Genomic DNA, 21,844 nt, shown 5'->3' on the forward strand with positions numbered 1-21,844 from the left:
AATAAACTTTGATTAAGAAAATGCCATCCAAATGCAGAGAAAAAAACATGGAAACTGAATGTTCATTTTTTTTCTTTTTTCTTCATGTTTTTTTTTTTCCTCTTACAGGTGTTCCCTTTTATTTTGATTTTTTCTTTCCCAACATGACTCATAAAGAATATGTTAAAAAATGTACATGTATAACCAAAAAAAAGTTTATATATATATATATATATATATATATATATGTATATATATGTAACTGGGGAAAATAAAAATTCTAAAAATTAAAAAAAAAGAAAGGAGAGGAAGTAGAAACAATGAATGTAGATTAATTTTTCTAGGAGTTTGGCCATGAAAGAGAACATAAATATAGAATGATAACTTGAGGGAAAAGCAAGACTTACTCAAGTTGGCTTTGGTTTGATTTGGTTTTTAAGAATGGGAAGAGCTAGGCTTGTTTGTAGGCAACAGGAGATAAGGAGAAATGAAGGAGAATTAAATAGGCATAAGCGTTTTGAATACATCTTGTCTTTCAAAGATCATTTTTTCTGTTAGTTCACAGGGAGCAGTGCTGACTGGGTTTGGAGAGAAGCCTATGGTTTTTGAGTAAGGTTTTTGTTTCTCCTGAGGCTTTTTTTTTTTTTTACCAGATGATTGCCTCAACTTGTGTGCTTGACTGTAAGAATGTGCACCTTTAGAGTTACCATTCATGAGAAGCAGAGCTGAAGGCATGTTCAGGCTTATGTTAAGCATATATAGATATGGAAATATGTATGTATATATATATATATATGTATGTATGTGTGTGTGTATATTTTATATATATTTATATATTCATGACCATTTTTTATTTTACTTTTTATTGACTTATTTTCTCAATTTATTTGCATCTTGTATTAATATAATGACCAGGTTTTTTATCATCATTTTCCCAAATGTTTTTGGAAAAGGAAAAGGAAGCTACCTTATTCTCTAAATGTATGCTTTTTAAACTCACCTAGAAACTGGAGGATTGGATCACTCTAAGAAATGAATTATCTAGTTCCCCTAGCCTTATCTATTATCTTACAAAAAATAAGATATCAAATCTCTAATTTAAATTTATTATTTATATTGTACTTTTACATTTGCAAAGCCCTTTAAATATATTATTTGATCCTCTCAACAACTCTATGAGGTAGTTATTATTTCTACTTTATAGATGAAGAACTTAATCTCAGAAACATCAAATGCCTTGCCCCATTGCCTAGTTATATGTCTGAGGAAGCATTCTATCCTCTAGACCAAGACTTTTTAAACTTTTTCCACTCATGATCTCTTTTTACCCAAGAAATTTTTATGTGACTCTGGTATATAATTATCTAAAATAGATAAACAAATTTAACATTTACTGATAATAAATCATAATTTTGCAACCCCTCACATTCAATTATGAGACCCTATATGGGGTCTAAGAAGCAGGGTTCTATGGCACATAACTAGAAATAGCTAACATTTATATAACATCTGCTATGTATCAGGTACTATGCAAACCATTTTACAATTATTATTCCATTTGATGTTTACAATAACTCTTAGAAGTAGATGCTGTTATTATCCCCAGTTTACAGTTGAGGAAACTGAAACAAATAGAGGTTAACAAACAGGGTCATACAGCTGCTAAACATCTAAAGTCTAAATCTGAACTCAAGTCTTCTGAAATCCAGGTACAACACTTTATACACTATATCATGTAATTGCCTTCAAAGTAGATGCTTATCACCAAAAAATTGGCTAAGCAAGTTGTAATACACGAATGAAATGGAACACAACTGTGCTATAAGAAATGACACTGTTATAAATATAAAAAAGCATGGAAAATCTTATTATGAACTAATTTGTGAAAGGTTTTAATGTTTAACAAAGAAGTTCATCCTAGAGGTAAAAAAAGGGAATTTTTGAGCCAGGTAGTGACATGGTAAGATTTATGAATGAGAAATATAACTTTGGCAACTAGAATAAGATGCACTGGAGTCAAAAAAGATCGATTAAAATGAAATATCAAGAGTTATGATGAGAAGTGATGAAAGTCTGGAGTAAGGTGGTAGTTGGAGTCAGTACAGAGAAAGTACAAATTAGAATTGTTTTAGAGGTGGAATTGACAAGATCTGGCAACTATTAGATATGGGTAGTGAGGGACAGTGAAGAGGTGTGATGCTGAGGTTCTGAACCCTGGTCAATGAACGGGGATATTCTCAACAGAAAGGGGAATTTGGAACTGATATGAATTGATATCAAAATGAAGTTAAAACAATCTTGAAAGGGGAAAAAAATGAATACAACAAACAGAAATGAGGAAAAAACAACAAAACAATGAAAACTGAATGCAAGGAAATTTTAATGACCACATTTGGACCTGAAATAAGCAGAAAACACTTTTCACCACTTCTTTGCAGAAGTGGGAGTTTTGAGGAATAGAATATTGTATATATTGGTTCAAAAGGTTTTTTCAAAAGGTTTCTCAGTTCTACTGGACTTTTTATCCTTCTTTTTTTCATTCTTCATTATAAAGGATGACTCTCTAAAGAAAGAAGAGAAGATGGTGGGAAGAATTCATCGAGAAATATAGTTCTGATATAGGAACATTATCAATAAAAATGAATTTTAAAAATGAAATTCAAGATTCTGATTGCTAATTCTTTGCCTTAGTGGTAGTAGCCTATTTTCCATCTCTATTCTCTTGATCCATACCTACTACAAATTTAAATCACTGTACATATCCTTTAGTTCTAACCCATAAGACTTTTATTCCTTGAATATTCTGTCCTACTTACTTTTAAGTGATGTTATCATCATTAATCCAACTTCTTACATCTAAAAGAGACAAAGAACAGAGACTTTCCTATTTTGGTATATGGACACACTCCTTTGATTGATAAAATGGAAGCTCCTTGAGGAAAAGGACTGTCCAAATTTTTGTGTATGTATCCCTATATCCTGGTATGGTTTCTAGAATATAGTTGCTACTTAATAATTACTTGTTGATCAATTTATTGTAAATCAAAATAATACCAAATTAGCTAATATCCAACTGTTTCATGGTTTACGAATCCTGGCACAAAACCCAATCTTTCCATCAACACATCTTCATAATGTGATCTTTCCTTTTAATTAGGTTATTTTAGTATGTTTTGTCTCCTAGTCTCCACATTTTGTATCAAGTAGAGATGGACTTTAGTACCATTCTGGACCCAAACTTGTAATTCCAGACAAGTTATCTTATTGTCCTCATCCATGAAACAGGGAGAATAGTAACTGAATCACTTACCTTAAAGGGTTGTTGTGAAAATCTGGTGAGATATTGAATATAAAATAATTTACAAACCTTAAAATACTATGTAACTACCATCATTATCATCTCACTTTTTCAAGGATAGAAATTGTACAGGGACAAGTCTTTCTACTGCTTTTCATCTTTTATATTTAACATTCTGTGAATTATTGGACAGGTAGAAAAAATAACACTTTTTGTAACTGAACAAAAGGATTATGATATAAGCTTATCTTCTACAGGATCACTGAAAACATCCTTAGTATAACATAACTTAGTATAATCAATAGCAGAGAGGGCAACAAGAATAACAAATACCTCATCCTGTTCCTGCAGGATTTTGATATTCCATGTCAGGAACATATACTTTCAAAGATTTATGGATGTTTTAAGTATTTGGCAAGGCATCCTCAATTATATATATTGTTTAAATTTGAATCAACTTATCATCATCATATGCTAATAGTCTTTCGAATAGAAATAATTTTCCAAACATCACTCACTTTCCAGAATCAATTTACCTTGGAGAGAGCACTGTTTTCTCTCTTATCCTTTACAACAACTTTAATTAAGCAACTTCCTGTTTTTAAAGTTCCTCCATTGATATATGCTGTTATCAAACCACAAGGGATTGTTAACTCTATCTTTTCCTTCATAATTCCATCCATGTAAAGAAAACTGAAATAAGCGAAAATCCAAAGTAACAAAATCCCCCCTTTTTAGGCTTAGTTTATTGATGCTGAACCTGGTATTACATTGAACATAGAGTGAAAATGCCAGCCAATGCTCAATCCATAAGAAAAATAATTTGTGGCTTAAATAACTTAAGTGCTATTTTGTAATAAATATAATTTTAAAATATCTGTGGCTCTTCATACCTATAAGAAGAATAACATCCACTATTCTATTCCTCTCTTCTCTCTGACATTAGTCAAAGAAGAGCAAAAATTATTCATGAAAAAAAAAGACTTACCCTTTCCATTTCTTTGAAGTCATCATCTAACTTGGTTCCTTCTGCTCCTCCAACCTTCTCACTCACTTTCTGTAAAAGGAAAAATACAGATTAGTTGTAAATGAGGTATTTTCAAAGACTTGCTAGGACCCTTTGCCTCCCAACTTAATTGTCTCTGTACAGGTAAGGAGAACAGCATGATCATAATTTTCATTTGGATGAGAAATTTTGGAATTTGAGAATATGGGTACTATATGCTTCTTTTTATATAATTCTACAACAGTATGATTTATCATGATTATCTCATTTCACTGGTCAAATTCTTCCCGGCTAGTATGCAATCGATAGAAAGATAGATAGATAGATAGAACATTTATTAATTCTTATTTGTGAGTCAGTTACCATACTAAGTATTAACAAAGACAGCAAGACAGTTCTTGCTCTCAAGGAGCTTACATTCTAAGGAGGGAAGATAGCATATATAAGGAAGCTAAAATGTGTAACTGAGAGGACAAGGGAGAAACAGTCTGGAGGGGGAAGGGTGTTATCATTAATAACATACTTAGCTAATTCTCATACAGAACTCATGAGATAGATGTCAAAATACATAAAAAATGAAATTCATGGGGAAATGTATCTTGTATTTCTCCTGTCACATTATTTTATATCACCATGCCTTTCTAAAAAGCAGTTAAGAGACAAAGAGCCTGCTTCAAAATAAAAATTAAAAAATCACTTATTTATCATTTATTAAGTACCTACTATGGACTAAGTTCTGAAGAAACAAGGAAAAGCAAAAATACCTAAATATTCCCTGTACCCAAGAAGTTCTCAGTCTAACAGAATGGGCAACTTGCAAACAACTATATAAATGCAGAGAAAGAGAAAGAGACAAAGAAACATGTAAAGGGCTGAAACTCTTGAGTCGATGCACTGAGGTCAGTTGGAGCACTTAAGGCTAATTACCAATTAGACAAAACTCTATAAGCAATGGCTCTTCCTACTATCCTGTGCTGGCTCAATAACTGGTGTATACAGAGAATTGTAGGAGGGACTAGGAGGTGGAGTAAGACTAGCCAGATTCACTTCTGGGCAAGAGACAAAGAAAGAAGGTCGTGGAGATTCTGCTTCCATCCAATTCAATCCTACCGCTAAAGACCAAGAATAAAGACTAAGGACTTTTGCTTATCCTGACTCTGGCTGATTCTAAGGTATCCAGGGTACTAACGCAGTCATCACAGAAGCAGAGACATATTTTGAAGGACTTTTAAAGCCAAACAGATGATTTTATAATTGATATAAGTGTATATATTTTGAATAATTTAGTTTAGTTATATATAATGTATATATATATATATATATATATGTGTGTGTGTGTGTGTGTTTGTGTGTATAAATCTATATCTATCTATCTATCTATCTATATATATATATGTGTGTGTGTGTGTGTGTGTATAGTACCTGTTGCATGAAGAATTCAGTATTCTGGGAAGAAGGATAGAAAGTTTTTCAGACAGAGTTCCTTCTGTTGTGAAGCCAACAGTCTGACATAAAAATGATAGCACTCATTTCCATGAGGCCTTAAATTCACAAAGATCACTGCTCAACCCTTGATACAGGTAACATGAACATTATTTAATAAATGAGGAAAAACTCAGAGATATTAAGTGACTCACTCATGACCAGAAAATCAGTGTTGGAGTCTCAATTTGAATCCATTTGTCTTGGACCTGGTCTCCATTACCACCATTTTATGTTTCAACAATAATATAGGTTTTGCCCCTTTTAGATTTTCCTCTATATTATGCTATTAAAAATGTATTTGTTACATATATATTACAAAGAGAATATTGTTAACACTCCTAAGACCTAAGGTGGTTGGAGGTAGGGATAGAAACCAAGTTTCAGAGTTCAATATTCCAGCTACCAATTGAAGAGATTCTCTTTTTATCATCAGGTATGAAGTGATGGCAAAAATATTTCCCCCACTTAGCCAACATTATGCTCACATAGATATTATATCAAGGGCAATATGTTCATATCATTTAACCTTTTTACCACTGTTTTTTTTTTTGGGGGGGGGGGGGGGGGGGGGGGGAGGTTGGTGTTTTTGAACATACATGTGTTGATTTACATTCAATCTCCATAGTACTTTTTCTGGACACAGATGGCATTTTCTATCCAAAGTTTATTGTGATTGCTTTGGGTCACTGAATCACTGAGAAGAACTAAGTCTTTAATAGATGATCATCACACATTCTTGCAGTTATTGTGTACAATGTGTTCCTGGTTCGGCTTCACTCAGCATCAGTTTGAGTAAATCCTTCCAGGCCTTTATAAAATCAATTTGTTCAACATTTTATAGAACAATAATATTTTATTATCTCCATCTACCATATTTCACTTAGTCCTTCCCCAATTGATAAGCACCTACTCATTTTCCAATTCTTTGTAACCACAAAAGGGCTGCTACAAACATTTTTGCACATGGGGGTCCTTTCTCCCTTTTTAATGATCTCGTTGGGATACAGACCCAGTAGAGACATTGCTGGATCAAAGGGTAATTTGATAGTCCTTTGGACATAGTTCCAAATTGCTCTCCAGAATGGTTTGATCAGTTCACAACTCCAACAATGTATCAGTGTCCCAGTTTTCCCACATCCCCTCCAACATTTATCATTATCTTTTTCCTGTCATCTGAGAAGCATGAAGTAGTACCTCAGAATTTTTTTTTTAATTTGTATGTCTCTAATTAATAATTATTTAGAGCAATTTTTCATATGACCAGAAATGGTTTTAATTTTTTCAACTGAAAACTGTCTGTTCATATTTTTGTATTTATCAATTGAGGAATGATGTGTGTTCTTATAAATTTGACACAGTTCTTTATATATTTTAGAAATGAAATCTGTATCATAAACATTTGCTGTAAAGATTTTTCCTTCTTTGTACTTTTCTTTTACTCTTGTTTTTGTTGGTTTTGTTTGTACAAAAACTTTTTTAAATTTAATGTAATCAAAGATGCCCATTATGCCTTTCATAAAGTTCTCTAGTTTTTCTTTGGTTATAAATTCCTCCTTCTTCAAAGATCTAATAGAAAAATTATCCCTTGATCTTCTAATTTGGTTATGGTATCATCCCTTATGCCCAAACCATGTATTCATTTTGACTTTATTTTGGTATGGGGTCTGAGTTTCTGATATATTATTTTCTAGTTTTCCTAGTAATTTTTGTCAAATAGTAAGTTTGGATGTTTATCAAATGCTAAATTGCTAGAGGCCTTGATTTTATTGTATGTAACAAATCTATTCCACTGATCCACTACTCTGTTTCTTAGCCTGTATCAAATGGTTCTGATGACTGCTGCTTTATAATATAGTTTTAGGTTTGATACTGCTAAGCCATGATCCTTTGTATTTTTTTTTCATTAATTCCCTGATATTCCTGACCTTTTGTTCTTTCAGATGGATTTTATTATTTTTTCTAATTCTATGAAATTATTTTTTGGCATTGAGTGGTATGGCACTGAACAAGCACACCCATTTAGACAGAATTGTCATTTTGGCCAACCCATGAGCAAGTGATATTTTTCCAATCGTTTAGAACTGATTTTATTTATGTGAAAAGTGTTTTGTAATTGTGTTCATATAGTTCTTGGATTTGTCTTGGCAGGTAGACACCCAAGTATTTTATTTTGTTTACAGATATTTTAAAAGGAATTTCTCTATCTTTTGCTAATGGACTTTGTCAGTAATAATAAGGAATGCTGATGATTTCTGTGAGTTTGTTTTATATCCTGAAACTTTATTAAAGTTGTTAATTGTTTCCAATAGGTTTTTGGATGATTTTCTAAGATTCTCTAAGTATATCATCATATCATCTGCAAAGAATTATAGTTTTATTTCCTCATTGCCTATTCTAATTCCTTTAATTTCATTTTTTCTTACTGCTAAAGCCAACATTCCTAGTACAATGTGGAATAACAGTGGTGATCATGGACATCCTTGTTTCACCCCTGATTTTACTGAAAATGCATCCAGCTTCTCTACTATAAATAATGCTTGCTGTTGATTTTAAATAGATATTGCTTATTATTTTAAGGAAAACTCCTTTTATCCCTATTTCTCGCTAGGGCTTTTCCTAGCAGTGGGTGCTCTATTTTATCACAAGCTTTTTCCTGCATATATTGAGATTATCATATGATTTCTGTTGTTTTTGTTGTTAATGGTTGATGATGGCTATATTTTCTTGACATTTAATCAGCCCTGCATTCTTGGTATAAATCACACCTAGTCATAGTATATTATACTGCTGCTAAGTTGTTGTAATCACTTTGCTAATATTTTTTAAATTTTGCATCAATATTCATTAGAGAGATTGGTCTGTAATTTTCTTTCTGTTTTGACTCTCTCTGGTTTAGGTATCATTATCATATTTGTGTCATAGAAAGTATTTGTCAGGACTCCTTTTTTATCTGTTTTTCCAAATAGTTTACATATTATTGGAATTAATTGTTCTTTAAATGTTTGGTAAAATTCACTTGTGAATCCATTTAACCTCAGAGGGTTTTTTTTTGTTTTTTGTTTTTTGTTTTTTTTTTTTTTTAGCAAGTTCATTAGTGGCTTGTTCAACTTCTTTTTCTAAAACGGTACTATTTAAGTAATTTATATCCTCTTCTCAATTGAGGCAATTTATATTTTTGTAAGTATTCATCCGTTTTGAGTAGACTGTCAGACTTGCTACTATTGGGCAGCAAAGTAGCTCCTAATTATTGCTATAATTTCTTTTTCATTGGTGGTAAGTTTACCCTTTTCATTTTTGATGCTGATGATTCTTTTTCTTTCCTTTTTCTAATCAAATTAACCAAAAGTTTGTCTATTTTGTTGATTTTTTTTTCATAAAACCAATTCAATTATATTAATCAGTTCAAAAGTTTTAGTTTTAATTTTATTAATTTCTCCTTTGAGTTGAATTTCTAAATTGATATTTAAATGGGAGTTTTAATTTATTCTTTTTTAGTTACATGCCCAATTCATTGATCTCCTCTTTCTCTATTTTATTCATGCAACTATTTAGAGATATAAAATTTCTCCCAAGAACTGCTTTTGCTGTGTTCCAGTAGGTTTTGGTATATTATCTCATTATTGTGATTCTCTTGGATGAAATTATGGTTTGCTTCTATGATTTGTTATTTGACCCACTCATTTTTTAGAATTAGATTATTTAATTTCCAATTGGCTTTTAGTCAGTCTTTCCCTAGCCCTTTATTAAATATGATTGTTATTGCATTGTCATCTAAAAAGTGAGCATTTACTATTTCTGCTTTTCTGCATTTGATTATGAGGTTTTTACAGCCTAATACATGGTCAATTTTGTGTAAGTGCCATGTACTGCTAAGAAAAAAGTATATTTTTCTGCCCCTATTCAGTTTTCTCCAGTGGTTATTCATATCTAGTTTTTCTAGCATTCTACTAATCTTCCTAGTTTCTTGCTTATTTTATGGTTAGATTTGTGTGATTTTGAGAGAAGAAGTTTGAGGTGCCCCATTAATATAGTTTTTCTGTCAATTTCTTCCTGTAACTGTCTTAATATATTCTTTGGAATTTGTATGCTCTACCCCTTGGTGCAGATACATTTAATATCACTACTACTTCATTGTTTACAGTACCCTTTATCAAAATGTACTTCCCTTCCTTATCTCTTTTTCTTAGGTCTATTTTTACTATTGCTTCATCTAAGATCAGAATTGCTACCCCTGCTTTTTTTTACTTCAGCTGAAGCATAATAAATCCATTCCAGCATTTCACCTCTCTCTGTCTCTCTGTGCAAATATGTTTCTTGTATAGGACATATTGTAGGATTTTGTTTTTTAATCCACTCTGCTATTTATTGTTTTGTGGGAAAATTTATCCCATTCACATATCCAGTTATGATTATCATTTCTGTAATTTCCCTCCATCCTATTTTCTCCCCTGAATATACTTTTGTTCTCTCTTTCTATCCTATCCTTAGTAGTAGTAGTAGTTCTGTGTGTGTGTGTGTGTGTGTTTGTGTGTGTGTGTGTATGTGTGTTTGACTCACCCTGTCCACTACCTTTTCTCTTATCACCCCTTTTCCCTTCTCTTAGTAGTTTTTTTTAACCTACCCTGCTCACTACTTTATCTTCTATTACCCTCCCCCCTTCTCTTACATTTTTTCCTAGTGTTTCTGCCCTCTCTTCTATCCAGCCCCTCCTTATCTTTCCTCTTTCTTCTCCTACTTCTTTACAGGTCAGATAAATTTCTACACCCAGATGAATGATTAAGTTATTCCCTTAGAGCCAAAACTGATGAGATCAAGCTTCAAACAATGCTCATCTCCCTCCTTCTTCCCTGGAGTGTAATTCCCTTGTGCCTCTTCATGTGATCTAATTTGTCCCATTATACCTCCCTTTTTCTCTTCTTCCAGTACAGATCTTTTCCTACCACTTAAATGTATTTTTCTTTGATACCATCACAAAAAAATCCATTCACAGCCACACCCTCTGTACATGTGATGTCCCCCTCTGTTTGTCCCAGTAACATATAGTTCTCAAGAGTTACAGATATTATTTTCATATCTAGGGATGTAAAAAGTTTAACCTTTTAAATTATATATATATATATATATTTCCCCTGTTTATCTTTCTATGCTTCTCTTGAGTTCTGTGTTTGTAGATTAAATTTTCTGCTTAGTTCCATTTTTTTTTTCAAAAGAAATGATTGAAAGTCTCTTACTTCATTGAAGCTTTATAGCCTCCCCTGAAAGATGATGCTGAATTTTGCTGGGTAGTTAATTCTTGGTTGTAACCCCAGGTTCTTTGCCTTCCAGAATATGGTATCCCAAGTCCTCTAATCCATTATTGTAGAAGCTGCCAGATCATGAGTAATCCTGACTATTGCTACTTGATACATGAATTGTTTTTGTCTGGCAGCTTGCAGTATTTTTTTCCTTGAGATTTGTTCCCTGGAGTTTTCTATGTGGGATCTCTTTCCAAAGATGATTGATGAATTCTTTCAATGATAATTTCCCTCTCTGTTTCTAGAATAAAGAGGCAGTTTTATTTAATGATCTCTTTAAGAATGCTATTCAGGCTTTTTTTTTTTTTTTTGGGGGGGGGGGTCATGGCCTTTAGGTAGACCATTAATTTTTAAATCGTCTTTTCTGGATCTATTTTCTATGTCAGATGTTTCTCTAATATGGTATTTCACATTTTCTTCCATTTTTTTCATTCTTCTTAATTTGTTAGACTGATTATTCATGTCTCAGAGTCATTAGCTTTCATTTTACTGTTCTAGTTTTTAATCTAGTTTTTGTTTCTTCAGTTAGTTTTTGTAGCTCTTTTTTAAATAGAGCTATTAGCTTCCATTTGCCTTCTTCTAGTTTTTAACATGTGATTTTCTTTTGTATCTTTTTTAGCTTTTGTATCTCTTTTTAGTTAGCTTTTGTATCTCTTTTTTCTGTTTGTTAATTCTACTTTTAAAAGTAGTGTTTTTTCCAGTGAATTTTTTTTTTGCATTTGGTCAATTGTATTTTTTAAGGAATTGCCTTCTTTTCCCAAGTTATTGACTCTCACTTGCATACCTCTATTTATTTTCTCTTTTTTTTCTTGTACCTCTCTTATTTACCTTATAAAGTCTTTTATGAGAATTTCCAAGAAACCTCTTTGGGCTTGAGACATATTCATATCACTCTTTAAAATTTCTTCTGTGGATGTTTTGTCCTCCACTGAGTTGGTATTTTAGTCTTTCCTGTCACCATAACAGCTTTCTATGATCAAGCTCTTTTCTTTTTCTTGCTCATTTTCTTTCTTTTTTCTTTTGGTAGTTCTTTTTTTAAACCTCTATGTTTGAGCTCTGCTCCTGAAGTAAAGGAGTGCTGTCCCAAGCTTCCTGTACAGCTCTGAATCTTGGCTTTGAGTACAGGAGTAGCTTTCCCTGCTCTAGTCAGAAAACAGCCTGCTTTCTCAGAGTTTGCCTTCTGAGCTGAGACTGGAGGCTGCCCCACTGATCTGCAATTCTACTGAGCCAGGACCATGTATTTCAGTTGCTAATCTACTGTGATTAAGACCTTCTCACTGGCTTTTTCAGAGTCTTTCTGACTTGGGCTGAACATCCTTTTTTTCCTCAGTGAGAATAACCATTCTTGAAGTTTTTCAGTCTATCTTAAGCTGGAGTCATTTCATTCTATCAGACTCTGTGGAAGCTTGGTTCTTTATAGATTTTGAAGAAAATTGGGAGATTTGGAACAGCTTCCTGACTTCATTTGGCCATCTTGGCTCCATCTCCAGAACTACCTTTACCATTATTTTACATAGGTTTTTACATGTTTAATTTGAGTGTTAATATTAAAATTATATCTGAAATCTGAAATATCTTCTTACTAAAGATAAAGAAATATTCTCTGTGAACTGAAACCTGTTTGACTGGTATGGCCTCAGCCCCACAGGATGCAAGTATGTTAAGGTTAATAAACTCAGAGGCTAGAATTATTCTCCTCCCATCCTATCCCCTTGCCAGTAAAGTCCTTACATCCCTATTCCTTATTCTTCCTTATTAGATAATTAGGAAATACCCTAATTTCATTGAACCTGACATTCTATTATATTCCCCTAAGGGTGAGAGAGCAATTTCCTATTGGTGCCAGGTGGCTCTTTGTTTTAAACGCTATATAAATTTGACTCCCAAAAGGATCCTACATCTTTGTCTAGATTATAAAAGCTATTACGAAGTTCCACATCCAGATGCTAACCCACTGGGTGCTACCCTTAGCTGAGGCAACACTGAGACTGCTCCTTGTTGTATCTGTTCTCCTCCTTCCCTTGTGAATAGTAGTACCATTTTGTTTTTGTCTTTTTAAATTGCTATCTCTGTATGGCTCTATTGTTCTTTAAGCAAATTCTCCTGTACTATATTCTATGAGCAAAGAGGATCATGATTTGGTTCAAAATTATGTACTATATCTGACAAAATTTAAATTCTGTTTTTTGTTTATTTTGCTCAGTTATTTTCTATCGTGTCCAGCTCTTCATGACCCCATTTGGGATTTAATTGGCAGACAGGGTAAGAGAATTGCTCAGGGACACACTCTTAGTGTCTGAGGCCAGATTTGAATTCAGGAAGATGAGTTTTCCTGACTTCAACTCTGGCACTCTATTCATGATATCACCTAGCTGCACTTTTTGTTTATATTTAATATTAAACATAGATGGCTGAGCATGGGAAAAATAAAGAAATGCTAAGTCAAAATATAATACTTGAAGTTTGTTAACAAGAAGGGCAATTTTTTCAAGGTAAGGAAAGTTTTTCAAAGCCAATAGCATCAGCAACAATTTAGAAAAAAACATTATTCATAATTTTCAGTAGACAGATAATTATTCTATAAGAAACCAGATGAAGCAATGTTTTGAGACCTATAGTCAAGTTCAAATTTCACCAAATATACATGCCAGTTTTTATGACCATGGGCAAATCATTTAATCTATATAAATTTAACTTTCTACATCTATAAAATGTGGGCCAATATTTGTAGTACTTACTTTGTGGAATTATACAGTTTCAAGTAAGACAATGTAAGCAAAAGACCGAGCAAACTTACATAGCTTATATTACTGAAATGATATTTACCCCTGTTATCCACATGAAGAAAAAGAAATTAAAATATTAAATAAGAAAGTTGCCAAAGAAAAACAGGAAGCAAGAGGCCTAAAATAACTTCTTTTCTAAACTCCTATATTGTTAAATGATAATGATGATATTGATAGTTTAACACATGCACTTATTTTGTATTAGGCACTGTGGTAAATGCTTTACAATCATCTCATTTAATCTTTACAACAATCCTGGAAGGTAGGTGCTATTTTTATCATTATTTTACAGATGAAGAACTGTGGGAAACAGAAGTTAAATTACTTGCCTAGGGTCTTACAGGTTATAAATGTCTGAAGCTGGATTTGAAATCATGACTTCCTTACTCCAGTTCCAAAATGGTTCTGAAATAATTTATAGACCTCTAGGATTTGTAAGAAGCTCACTTTAAGATCTTTGTCTCTATATTCCAAATTGCCTGCTAGTCCTCTCTATATATATTGCCCTTACCTCAAACCCAACATGATTAAAATCATTTGCCAATTTTCCCCAAACTCACCTCTCCATTAAGTAATTTCCCCAGGATTTCACAGTCAATGTAAAGGGAGGAATTTGAACACATATCTTCCTTATTTCAAATTCAGTTCTTTGTTCACTATATCATATTACATCTCAAATGTGTGTTATCAGACATCTAATATGCATAATCTTATATAATAAATGCAACAAAATAATATTGTGTGAAATGTGAGGGGGAAATTATCATTGAATAGATTGGAGATCAGAGAAAGGGGTAGCATTTGAGTAAGGAAGAAAATGAGCAGGTAAAGATAGAGAAGAAAGACATTCCAAATACAGGAAAGAGAAAGAGAGCTGGGAAAATATAAAGTATGTTCATGGGCAAATACATACATACATATGTGTTGCTTCTAGTAACTAGATAACTCCTAGTTAAAAGTTATTACTTTATTTTTTCAATTCCTGCACTTATTACTGAAGGTATTTATGTTTTGAAGAGATAAATTAGAAGATATTTGAAGTCCTATACAAACTTTGGATTCTATTCTTCCATGTCTGTACTATTTATTTTGTACTTAATCGAATATATGAAGATGAATCATTCAACAAAAGTTTATATATATGTATATAATGTGATACACAAACATATACATACATATATATACATGAAAGAGCTACATATCAATGCAGTTATAACAAAAATTAATGCACACATATTTTATGCACACATATATACACATAAGTAATGAGGGTGATATACAATCTGCCCATAACATAAGACACAAAAGTATTCTGAAATAAAGCTAAAAATCTTGGATCAGTCCCAGTTAGTGAGGACCTTGCCTGCTAAGCAAAAGAATCTGAAATCTCCTGGTAAACAATGAGAAACCAAAAGAGATGTAGGGCCAAACAGACTCAAAAATGAGTCTACTCAGGTCAGACTTATATGTAAGTATTTGGTTAGGAAGTGAAAAAAGAATTATAAAGGAAAACAAGAAGTAAATTCCTGGAGGAAAGTGTTTGTACCTTATATAACCCCTCTACAAAATAAAATACCACAGCTAGAAAATAGCACATAGCTAACGTTACACAATAAATCACTACTGGTTGGATGGCTGCTATGTAGTTGAATTAATGTGCTATGTATTGAATGATTCAAAGAACAACAAAAAGGCAGAAAAAAGGAACCAAGATTTCTTGAAGGAGGCAATGATAGTGACTGGATCACTATCCTTTCCAATGCTTAAAAGAATTTTATCATGGCTTTAAAATACAGTATCTTTTTTCTCTCCAAGTCTCAATTTAATTCCACAGGAAAATCTGGAAATTCCCCACCAACAAACTGTGATATAACATGATCTTTCACTTAGATTCAAGGTCTAAGAAAACCTCTTAGATAAATAAAACTTAAATACTCCATGGTCAGCTTAAATATTATGGTCAGAACTATCACAGAACTATCACAGCTGTATTGGGAATGCATTTTCTTCTGCAAAGCTTTCATGAGTTCAAAACTGTCCTCAGATACTTGCTATATGTATGACCCTGGGCAAGGCATTTAACCCTGTTTGTATCCTCACTTATAAAACAAGCTAGAAAAAAATGGCAAATCACTCCAGTATTTCTGCAAAGAAAACCTCAAATGGGATCATAGTTGGACATAACTGAAAAACAACTGAAAAAAGAGTGCATTATGATGTTCCCCAACCCCCCCCCCCCCTCCCCCCCCCCCCCCCCCACCGTGGAACTCTTTCAAAATGATTACCATAGTCTGAATTTTTTTTATTTAATCATAACATTAATCATTTTATCATTTTCTCTGCTCTAAAACTCCATTCATGTTCTTCTAGTCCCTCCACTCTTCAATTCTTTCCCAAGTCATCATCCTGCACTGGTTATATTGTTCTCCCACTCCATCTTGAATCCTGGATGAACCAGTTCAGCTATTATTATATTCTATACTAGAACCCCTTGTTTTTTGACAATTAATCATGCCTTTCCAATCTCTAAAACTGGATTACTTTCACCATCAATCACCTTTTCCAATCATAAGCTGATAAATGAGTTCATATAAATTTTCAAAATTTTCAAAAAATGAGTTCATATAAAGTTTCAAAATCTCAATTGGACACTCACTGCAGCAAGGTACTCCTTTGGCTATTCCATCCTTCTCCAAGTCTTCAAATTACCCCTCCCAACACTCAGCTAAGGACCTCATCTAATACTTCACTGACAAAAATAAATAAATAAATAAATAAATGGCATTAGACAAGAGCTTTTTTTTTTTCTTTTCTTCCTCTTTCTCTTCTCATATCATTCAGCTATTTCCCACCACTAAACCCTCTCTCTTTCCTTTCTCACATTAGAAGGCAGCCCCTCGCCTTGACAAGGTAAGGTTATATATGCTTCACCCATCTCATATTGTCCAGCAAATTCTTCCTCAATTAATATTCCTATTCTTTCCTACTCTTTTGCTAATCTTCAATCACTCTCCATCTTTTGGCTATTCATAGAGGCCAACTAACATATACATCATTTAAAAAACTGTGACTTCATCCAATCATTCTCCCCCCAGCTAACATGCTGTTGTTATTCTCCCTTTAATGATTAAATTCCATTATTGTTCGGTAAGAAATGACCAACAGGATGATTTCAGAAAGGCCTGGAGAGACTTACACAAATTGATGCTGAGTGAAATGAGCAGGGCCAAGAGATCATTATATACTTCAACAACAATACTATATGATGATCAATTCTGATGGACCTGGCCATCCTCAGCAACGAGATCAACCAAATCATTTCCAAAGGAACAGTAATGAACTGAACCAGCTATGCCCAGCGAAAGAACTCTGGGAGATGACTAAGAACCATTACATTGAATTCCCAATCCCTATCTTTTTGCCCACCTGAATTTTTGATTTCCTTCACAGGCTAATTGTACAATATTTCAGAGTCCGATCTTTTTGTACAGCAAAATAATGGTTTGGTCATGTATACTTATTGTGTATCTAATTTATACTTTAATATATTTAACATCTACTGGTCATCCTGCCATCTAGGGGAGGGGGTGGGGGGAAGAAGGGGAAAAATTGGCACAAAAAGCTGTAAATTACCCATACATATAACTTGTAAATAAAAAGCTATTTAAAAAAATACAAAAAAAAAAGGGATTAAATTCCTTAAGAAACCATGTACAATTAAATTTTTAGCTGTCTGAAATCTGGCTTTCCTCTTCATCATTCAATTGTATCTATTCTCTGCAAAGTTACCAGTAATCTCTTAAAGACCAAGTTTAATGGCCTTTTCTCAAATCTCTATCTTGAACTCTGATACAAGCATTCTTGGGTGACTAAAGTTCCAGAAATCATTCCTATAAGTTATTTCTCCCTCCATAAAATCTCTTGTGCATATCCACTCATATAATGATCATGCTTTATATGATATTTAGGTATTTAATATTAACTTTATCTTTGCACTGGACTTACTTGCCATGAAATCTCATTAGCTAATAATAGGTACAGCTCCAAAGTATGAAAAAAGTTCAGTGTTTCAATGATATATCAAATACAAAGAATACAAGAAAAAATTATTTACAGCAATCCTTTCTGTCTGACTAAATGGCATTTGGCTATCCAGTGGTAATACATACATAAAAGGTATATTATATTCATTTCATGTCAAGCTTATTCAGCTGTCATTTTAGTCTGTCTTTATCTTCTGTATTTCATTTACTTTCCTAATACTTGAATACTCTATCTCCATTTCTACCTCTTGAAAACTCTAGTTTCCTTTAAGACAGCTCAAATGGCACCTTCTATAGAAAATCTTTCTTTCTTAAGCAACCTTTCTTTTTTTTTTAACAGTATTTTATTTTTCCAAATAATGTAAAGATAGTTTTCAACATTCGTTTTTGTAAGACTTTGTTTTCCAAATTTTTCTCCCTCCTTCCTTTATTTCCCTCCCTCCCTCCCCAAGACAGAAAGCAGGTTAAATATGTACAATCATTTTAAATATATTTCCATATTTGTCATGTTGTGCAAGAAAAATCAGAAGAAAAGGAGGACAAATCATGAGGAAAAAAACAACAACAACAAAAGGTGAAAATGCTATGCTTTGATCTACATTCAATTTCCATAGTTCTCTCTAGATGTGATTAGCATTTTTCATACTAAGTCTATTGGAATTTGCCTTGAATCATCACATTGTTGAGAGGAGCCAAGCCTATTATAGTTGATCATCACATAATAGTTTTGTTACTGTGTACAATGTTCTTTGGTTCTGCTTACTTCACTTTGCATCAGTTTATATAAATCTTTCCAGGTTTTCTGAAATCAGTCTGCTCATCATTTCTTACACAATAAAAATATTCCATTACATTCATATACCTTAACTTATTCAATCATTTCTGAATTCAAATCCTGCCTTAGAGATTTACTAGCCAAGTCACTGTGGGAAAATCTCTTAACTACTTTCAGCCTCAGTTTCCTTATCTATAAAATAGGAATAATCATAGTATCTCCCTTACAAGATTGTTGTGAGGAAGAAGAAGGAGGAGCAAGAAGAAGACAAAGAAGAAGAAATAGAAGAAGATGAAGACAAAGATGAACAAGATGGAAGAGGAGGATGAGGAGGAGGAGGAGGAGAGGAGGGAGGGAGGGAGGGAGGGAGCAGAAGGAAGGAAGGAAGGTAAAAAGGAAGGTAAGAAGGAAGGGAATGAAGGAAGGAAGGAAGGGAAGGAAGGGAAGGAAGGAAGGAAGGAAGGAAGGAAGGAAGGAAGGAAGGAAGGAAGGAAGGAAGGAAGGAAGGGAAGGGAAGGGGAAGAGAAGGAGGGAGGGAGGAAAAACCATCCCTCATTGCCACTTACTGAAACCTCTTATTCCCTCTTCTCCAGGGCTCAACTTAAAGGTCAACTTTTATGTGGAGGGATCAAATGAGATAATATTTCAAATACATGCTTAACACAGTGCTTGATACATAATAGGTGCTATATAAATCCACATTCCCTTCCTTGTTCATCTTATCTTTGTATCTTACCTTACTGGAAGTGACCTTTTTCTCTTCATATTTACTACTGAATGTTGCCTGGATTTTCTTTTCAATTTCTGACATTTTGTCTTCAAATAAAGATTTACTTATGTATATACATACATACATACACACACACACACACACACACACACATATATATAAATGTCTTGAGGAAAAAACTAAGTTTTATTTCATATTTGTGCCTGACATGTAAGATGATGCATGATAAATTTTATTAAATTGTATCTTGTTTTCAAATGTTCAAAACAATTTAAATATTTTAACTTATACCGTAAAACTGATAACAGTCTCCCCTTGTACTAGGTAGAATGAAATTTACTTTTCCCTAAAGACCCTGAAGCTAAATAAGCATATGGCCAGATAAATCAATTATCTTTTCTGGGCTATGCTGATCTATAAAACTAGGAGGGGGAAGGAAAGTCAAGCCCTAAATGATTCCTAAAAGATCTTCTAAATTTTTATTTATTTAAAAAACTTAGGTAGCTAAATGGTATAATACAGAGAGGGCTAGACTTGGGGTCAGGAAAACCTGAATTCAAAAGCTTTTTATTTTCTTTTTTTTTTTTTTAATTGACAGAGCCCATGCCTGGGTAATTTATTTTTTTTACAACATTATCCCTTGCACTCACTTCTGCTCTGACTTTTCCCCTCCCTCCCTTCACCCCCTCCCCCAGATGGCAAGCAAAAAGCTTTTTATTTTCAAAACACATGCATAGTTTTTAACATTCACCTTTGCAAAACCTTGTGTTCCAATTTTTTTCTCCCTTTTTTCCCCTCACCATCTCCACTAGAAGGCAAATAATCTAATAATATTAAACATGTGCAATTCTTCTATACATTTTCCCACCATTATCATGCTGCACAAGAAAAATAAAATCAAAAAAGGAAAAAAAATGAGAAAGAAAACAAAATGCAAGCAAAAAACAACAAAAATAAGTGAAAATACTATGTTGTGATCCACACTCAGTCCCCAAAGTCCTCTCTCTGGGTGCAGGTGGATCTCTCCATCAGAAGACCATTAGAACTGTGTCTCATTATTTACTAAAAGACAACTAGTTACCTCATCTATAAAATAGGAATAATCAAAGCACTTCCCTCAAAAGGTTGTTGTAAGGATCAAGTGTGATAATGTTTTACTTTGCAAACTTAAATTCTTATGCAAATGCAATATATCACTATTCCTGAGAGTTTCTGATGTTCTCTAGATTTATCCTTTCATCATCACTGGAAATTGGGGCAATACAGATAAGTTATTCTTATTATTCTTTTCATTAGTTATTATTATATCTATAGAGTTATCCCATTTCCCTAATGTGAGAAATTTCTAGAAAATACACTCTTCTAATTGTTTAGCCTATCTCCTAGGGATGTGGAAAGGATTAATAATAAACCATTGCAAAGTTCTGAATTTTGGAAGTGAGATATTTTTCTCTAAGTGCAACCAGTGGCTATTATAATTTACCAGATTTACAATGTTTTCTAAATTCATGCAAGAAAAAATTTTTAAAAGGAATCATGACACAAAATAACATAAAAAATTCATTTTCCTATTTTTCTTTATTCTGCTTCTATCTTTTTCTTTTTATTCTATTCCCAACCAAAATCCATTTTAGTATCCTAACATAATTGTATTGTCTAACATAATTCTCCTGTCTAAGAAAGAGGAATAGAGAGATTTTGAGACAACTCTGTCCCTACAGAAGGGACTTGGGTGTTTGTGCATTTTTCATAGTTTGGTTTAATATTCTATTGTAGCAACACTAAAAATAGACATTTACATTTGGGACTAAAACTTATGCCACACTAGCTTATTCATACTATTTGAAATCAAGTACTAAATTCTCTTGTGAATAAATAGAATTCATTAACAGGAAGGAAAAAAAGAAAAAAAAAGAAAAACCATGTCAATTAGTGATGATCACTTTATTCTCAAAGTTAATGAATGATAACTTAAGGTTTGATGACTGGTGATTCAGAGGTGATACTCTTCAACATTTTCATCTAGAATAGACCAGAAAGTTGCTCTTTTCTTTTTTTCTGGTCATGGGATTAGACAGAATAGGAAAGAATAATCCAGAGAAAGTTCTAGGACAGGAAAAAAAAAATCATAGTCATTCTTTTTCAGACAAGGACATCCTCCAAAAACAAATCTTGCATTAAAGGATGACATTAAACCCCACTATCGAACAAATCCTGGTAAGATAAATTAGCATCTCAAATTCACAAAAGTCTATTGTGAGATAGATGGTTCTGTATTATTTTAGGGATAATTCACAATGCACAGTGTTTATGATCTGAATTATTCCATCATCAACATAGGAATTTGGGACAAGAGAGATGGACTTTAAAATTTATTTTATTGTAGATGTGCTGAGCATATTAACAGAATTAGCCCCTAATGTGACTTCAGCCTGACCTAAATTAGGA

General features: G+C 32.9%; 1 protein-coding gene across 2 annotated transcripts in view; it reads right to left on the reverse strand.

The window, feature by feature from the left end:
- The window catches only part of SH3GL2 (SH3 domain containing GRB2 like 2, endophilin A1), a 229,091-nt gene that overhangs the window by 46,478 nt on the left and 160,769 nt on the right, over positions 1–21,844 (reverse strand). For both annotated transcript variants that reach the window (XM_031961479.1, XM_031961481.1), the window contains exon 2: positions 4,266–4,334. In XM_031961479.1, the coding sequence (XP_031817339.1) occupies positions 4,266–4,334 (69 nt within the window). The remainder of the gene's footprint in view (positions 1–4,265; positions 4,335–21,844) is intronic.

The sequence above is a fragment of the Sarcophilus harrisii genome, chromosome 1 (genome assembly GCF_902635505.1).
Source record: "Sarcophilus harrisii chromosome 1, mSarHar1.11, whole genome shotgun sequence".
Taxonomy (NCBI): Eukaryota; Metazoa; Chordata; class Mammalia; order Dasyuromorphia; family Dasyuridae; genus Sarcophilus; species Sarcophilus harrisii.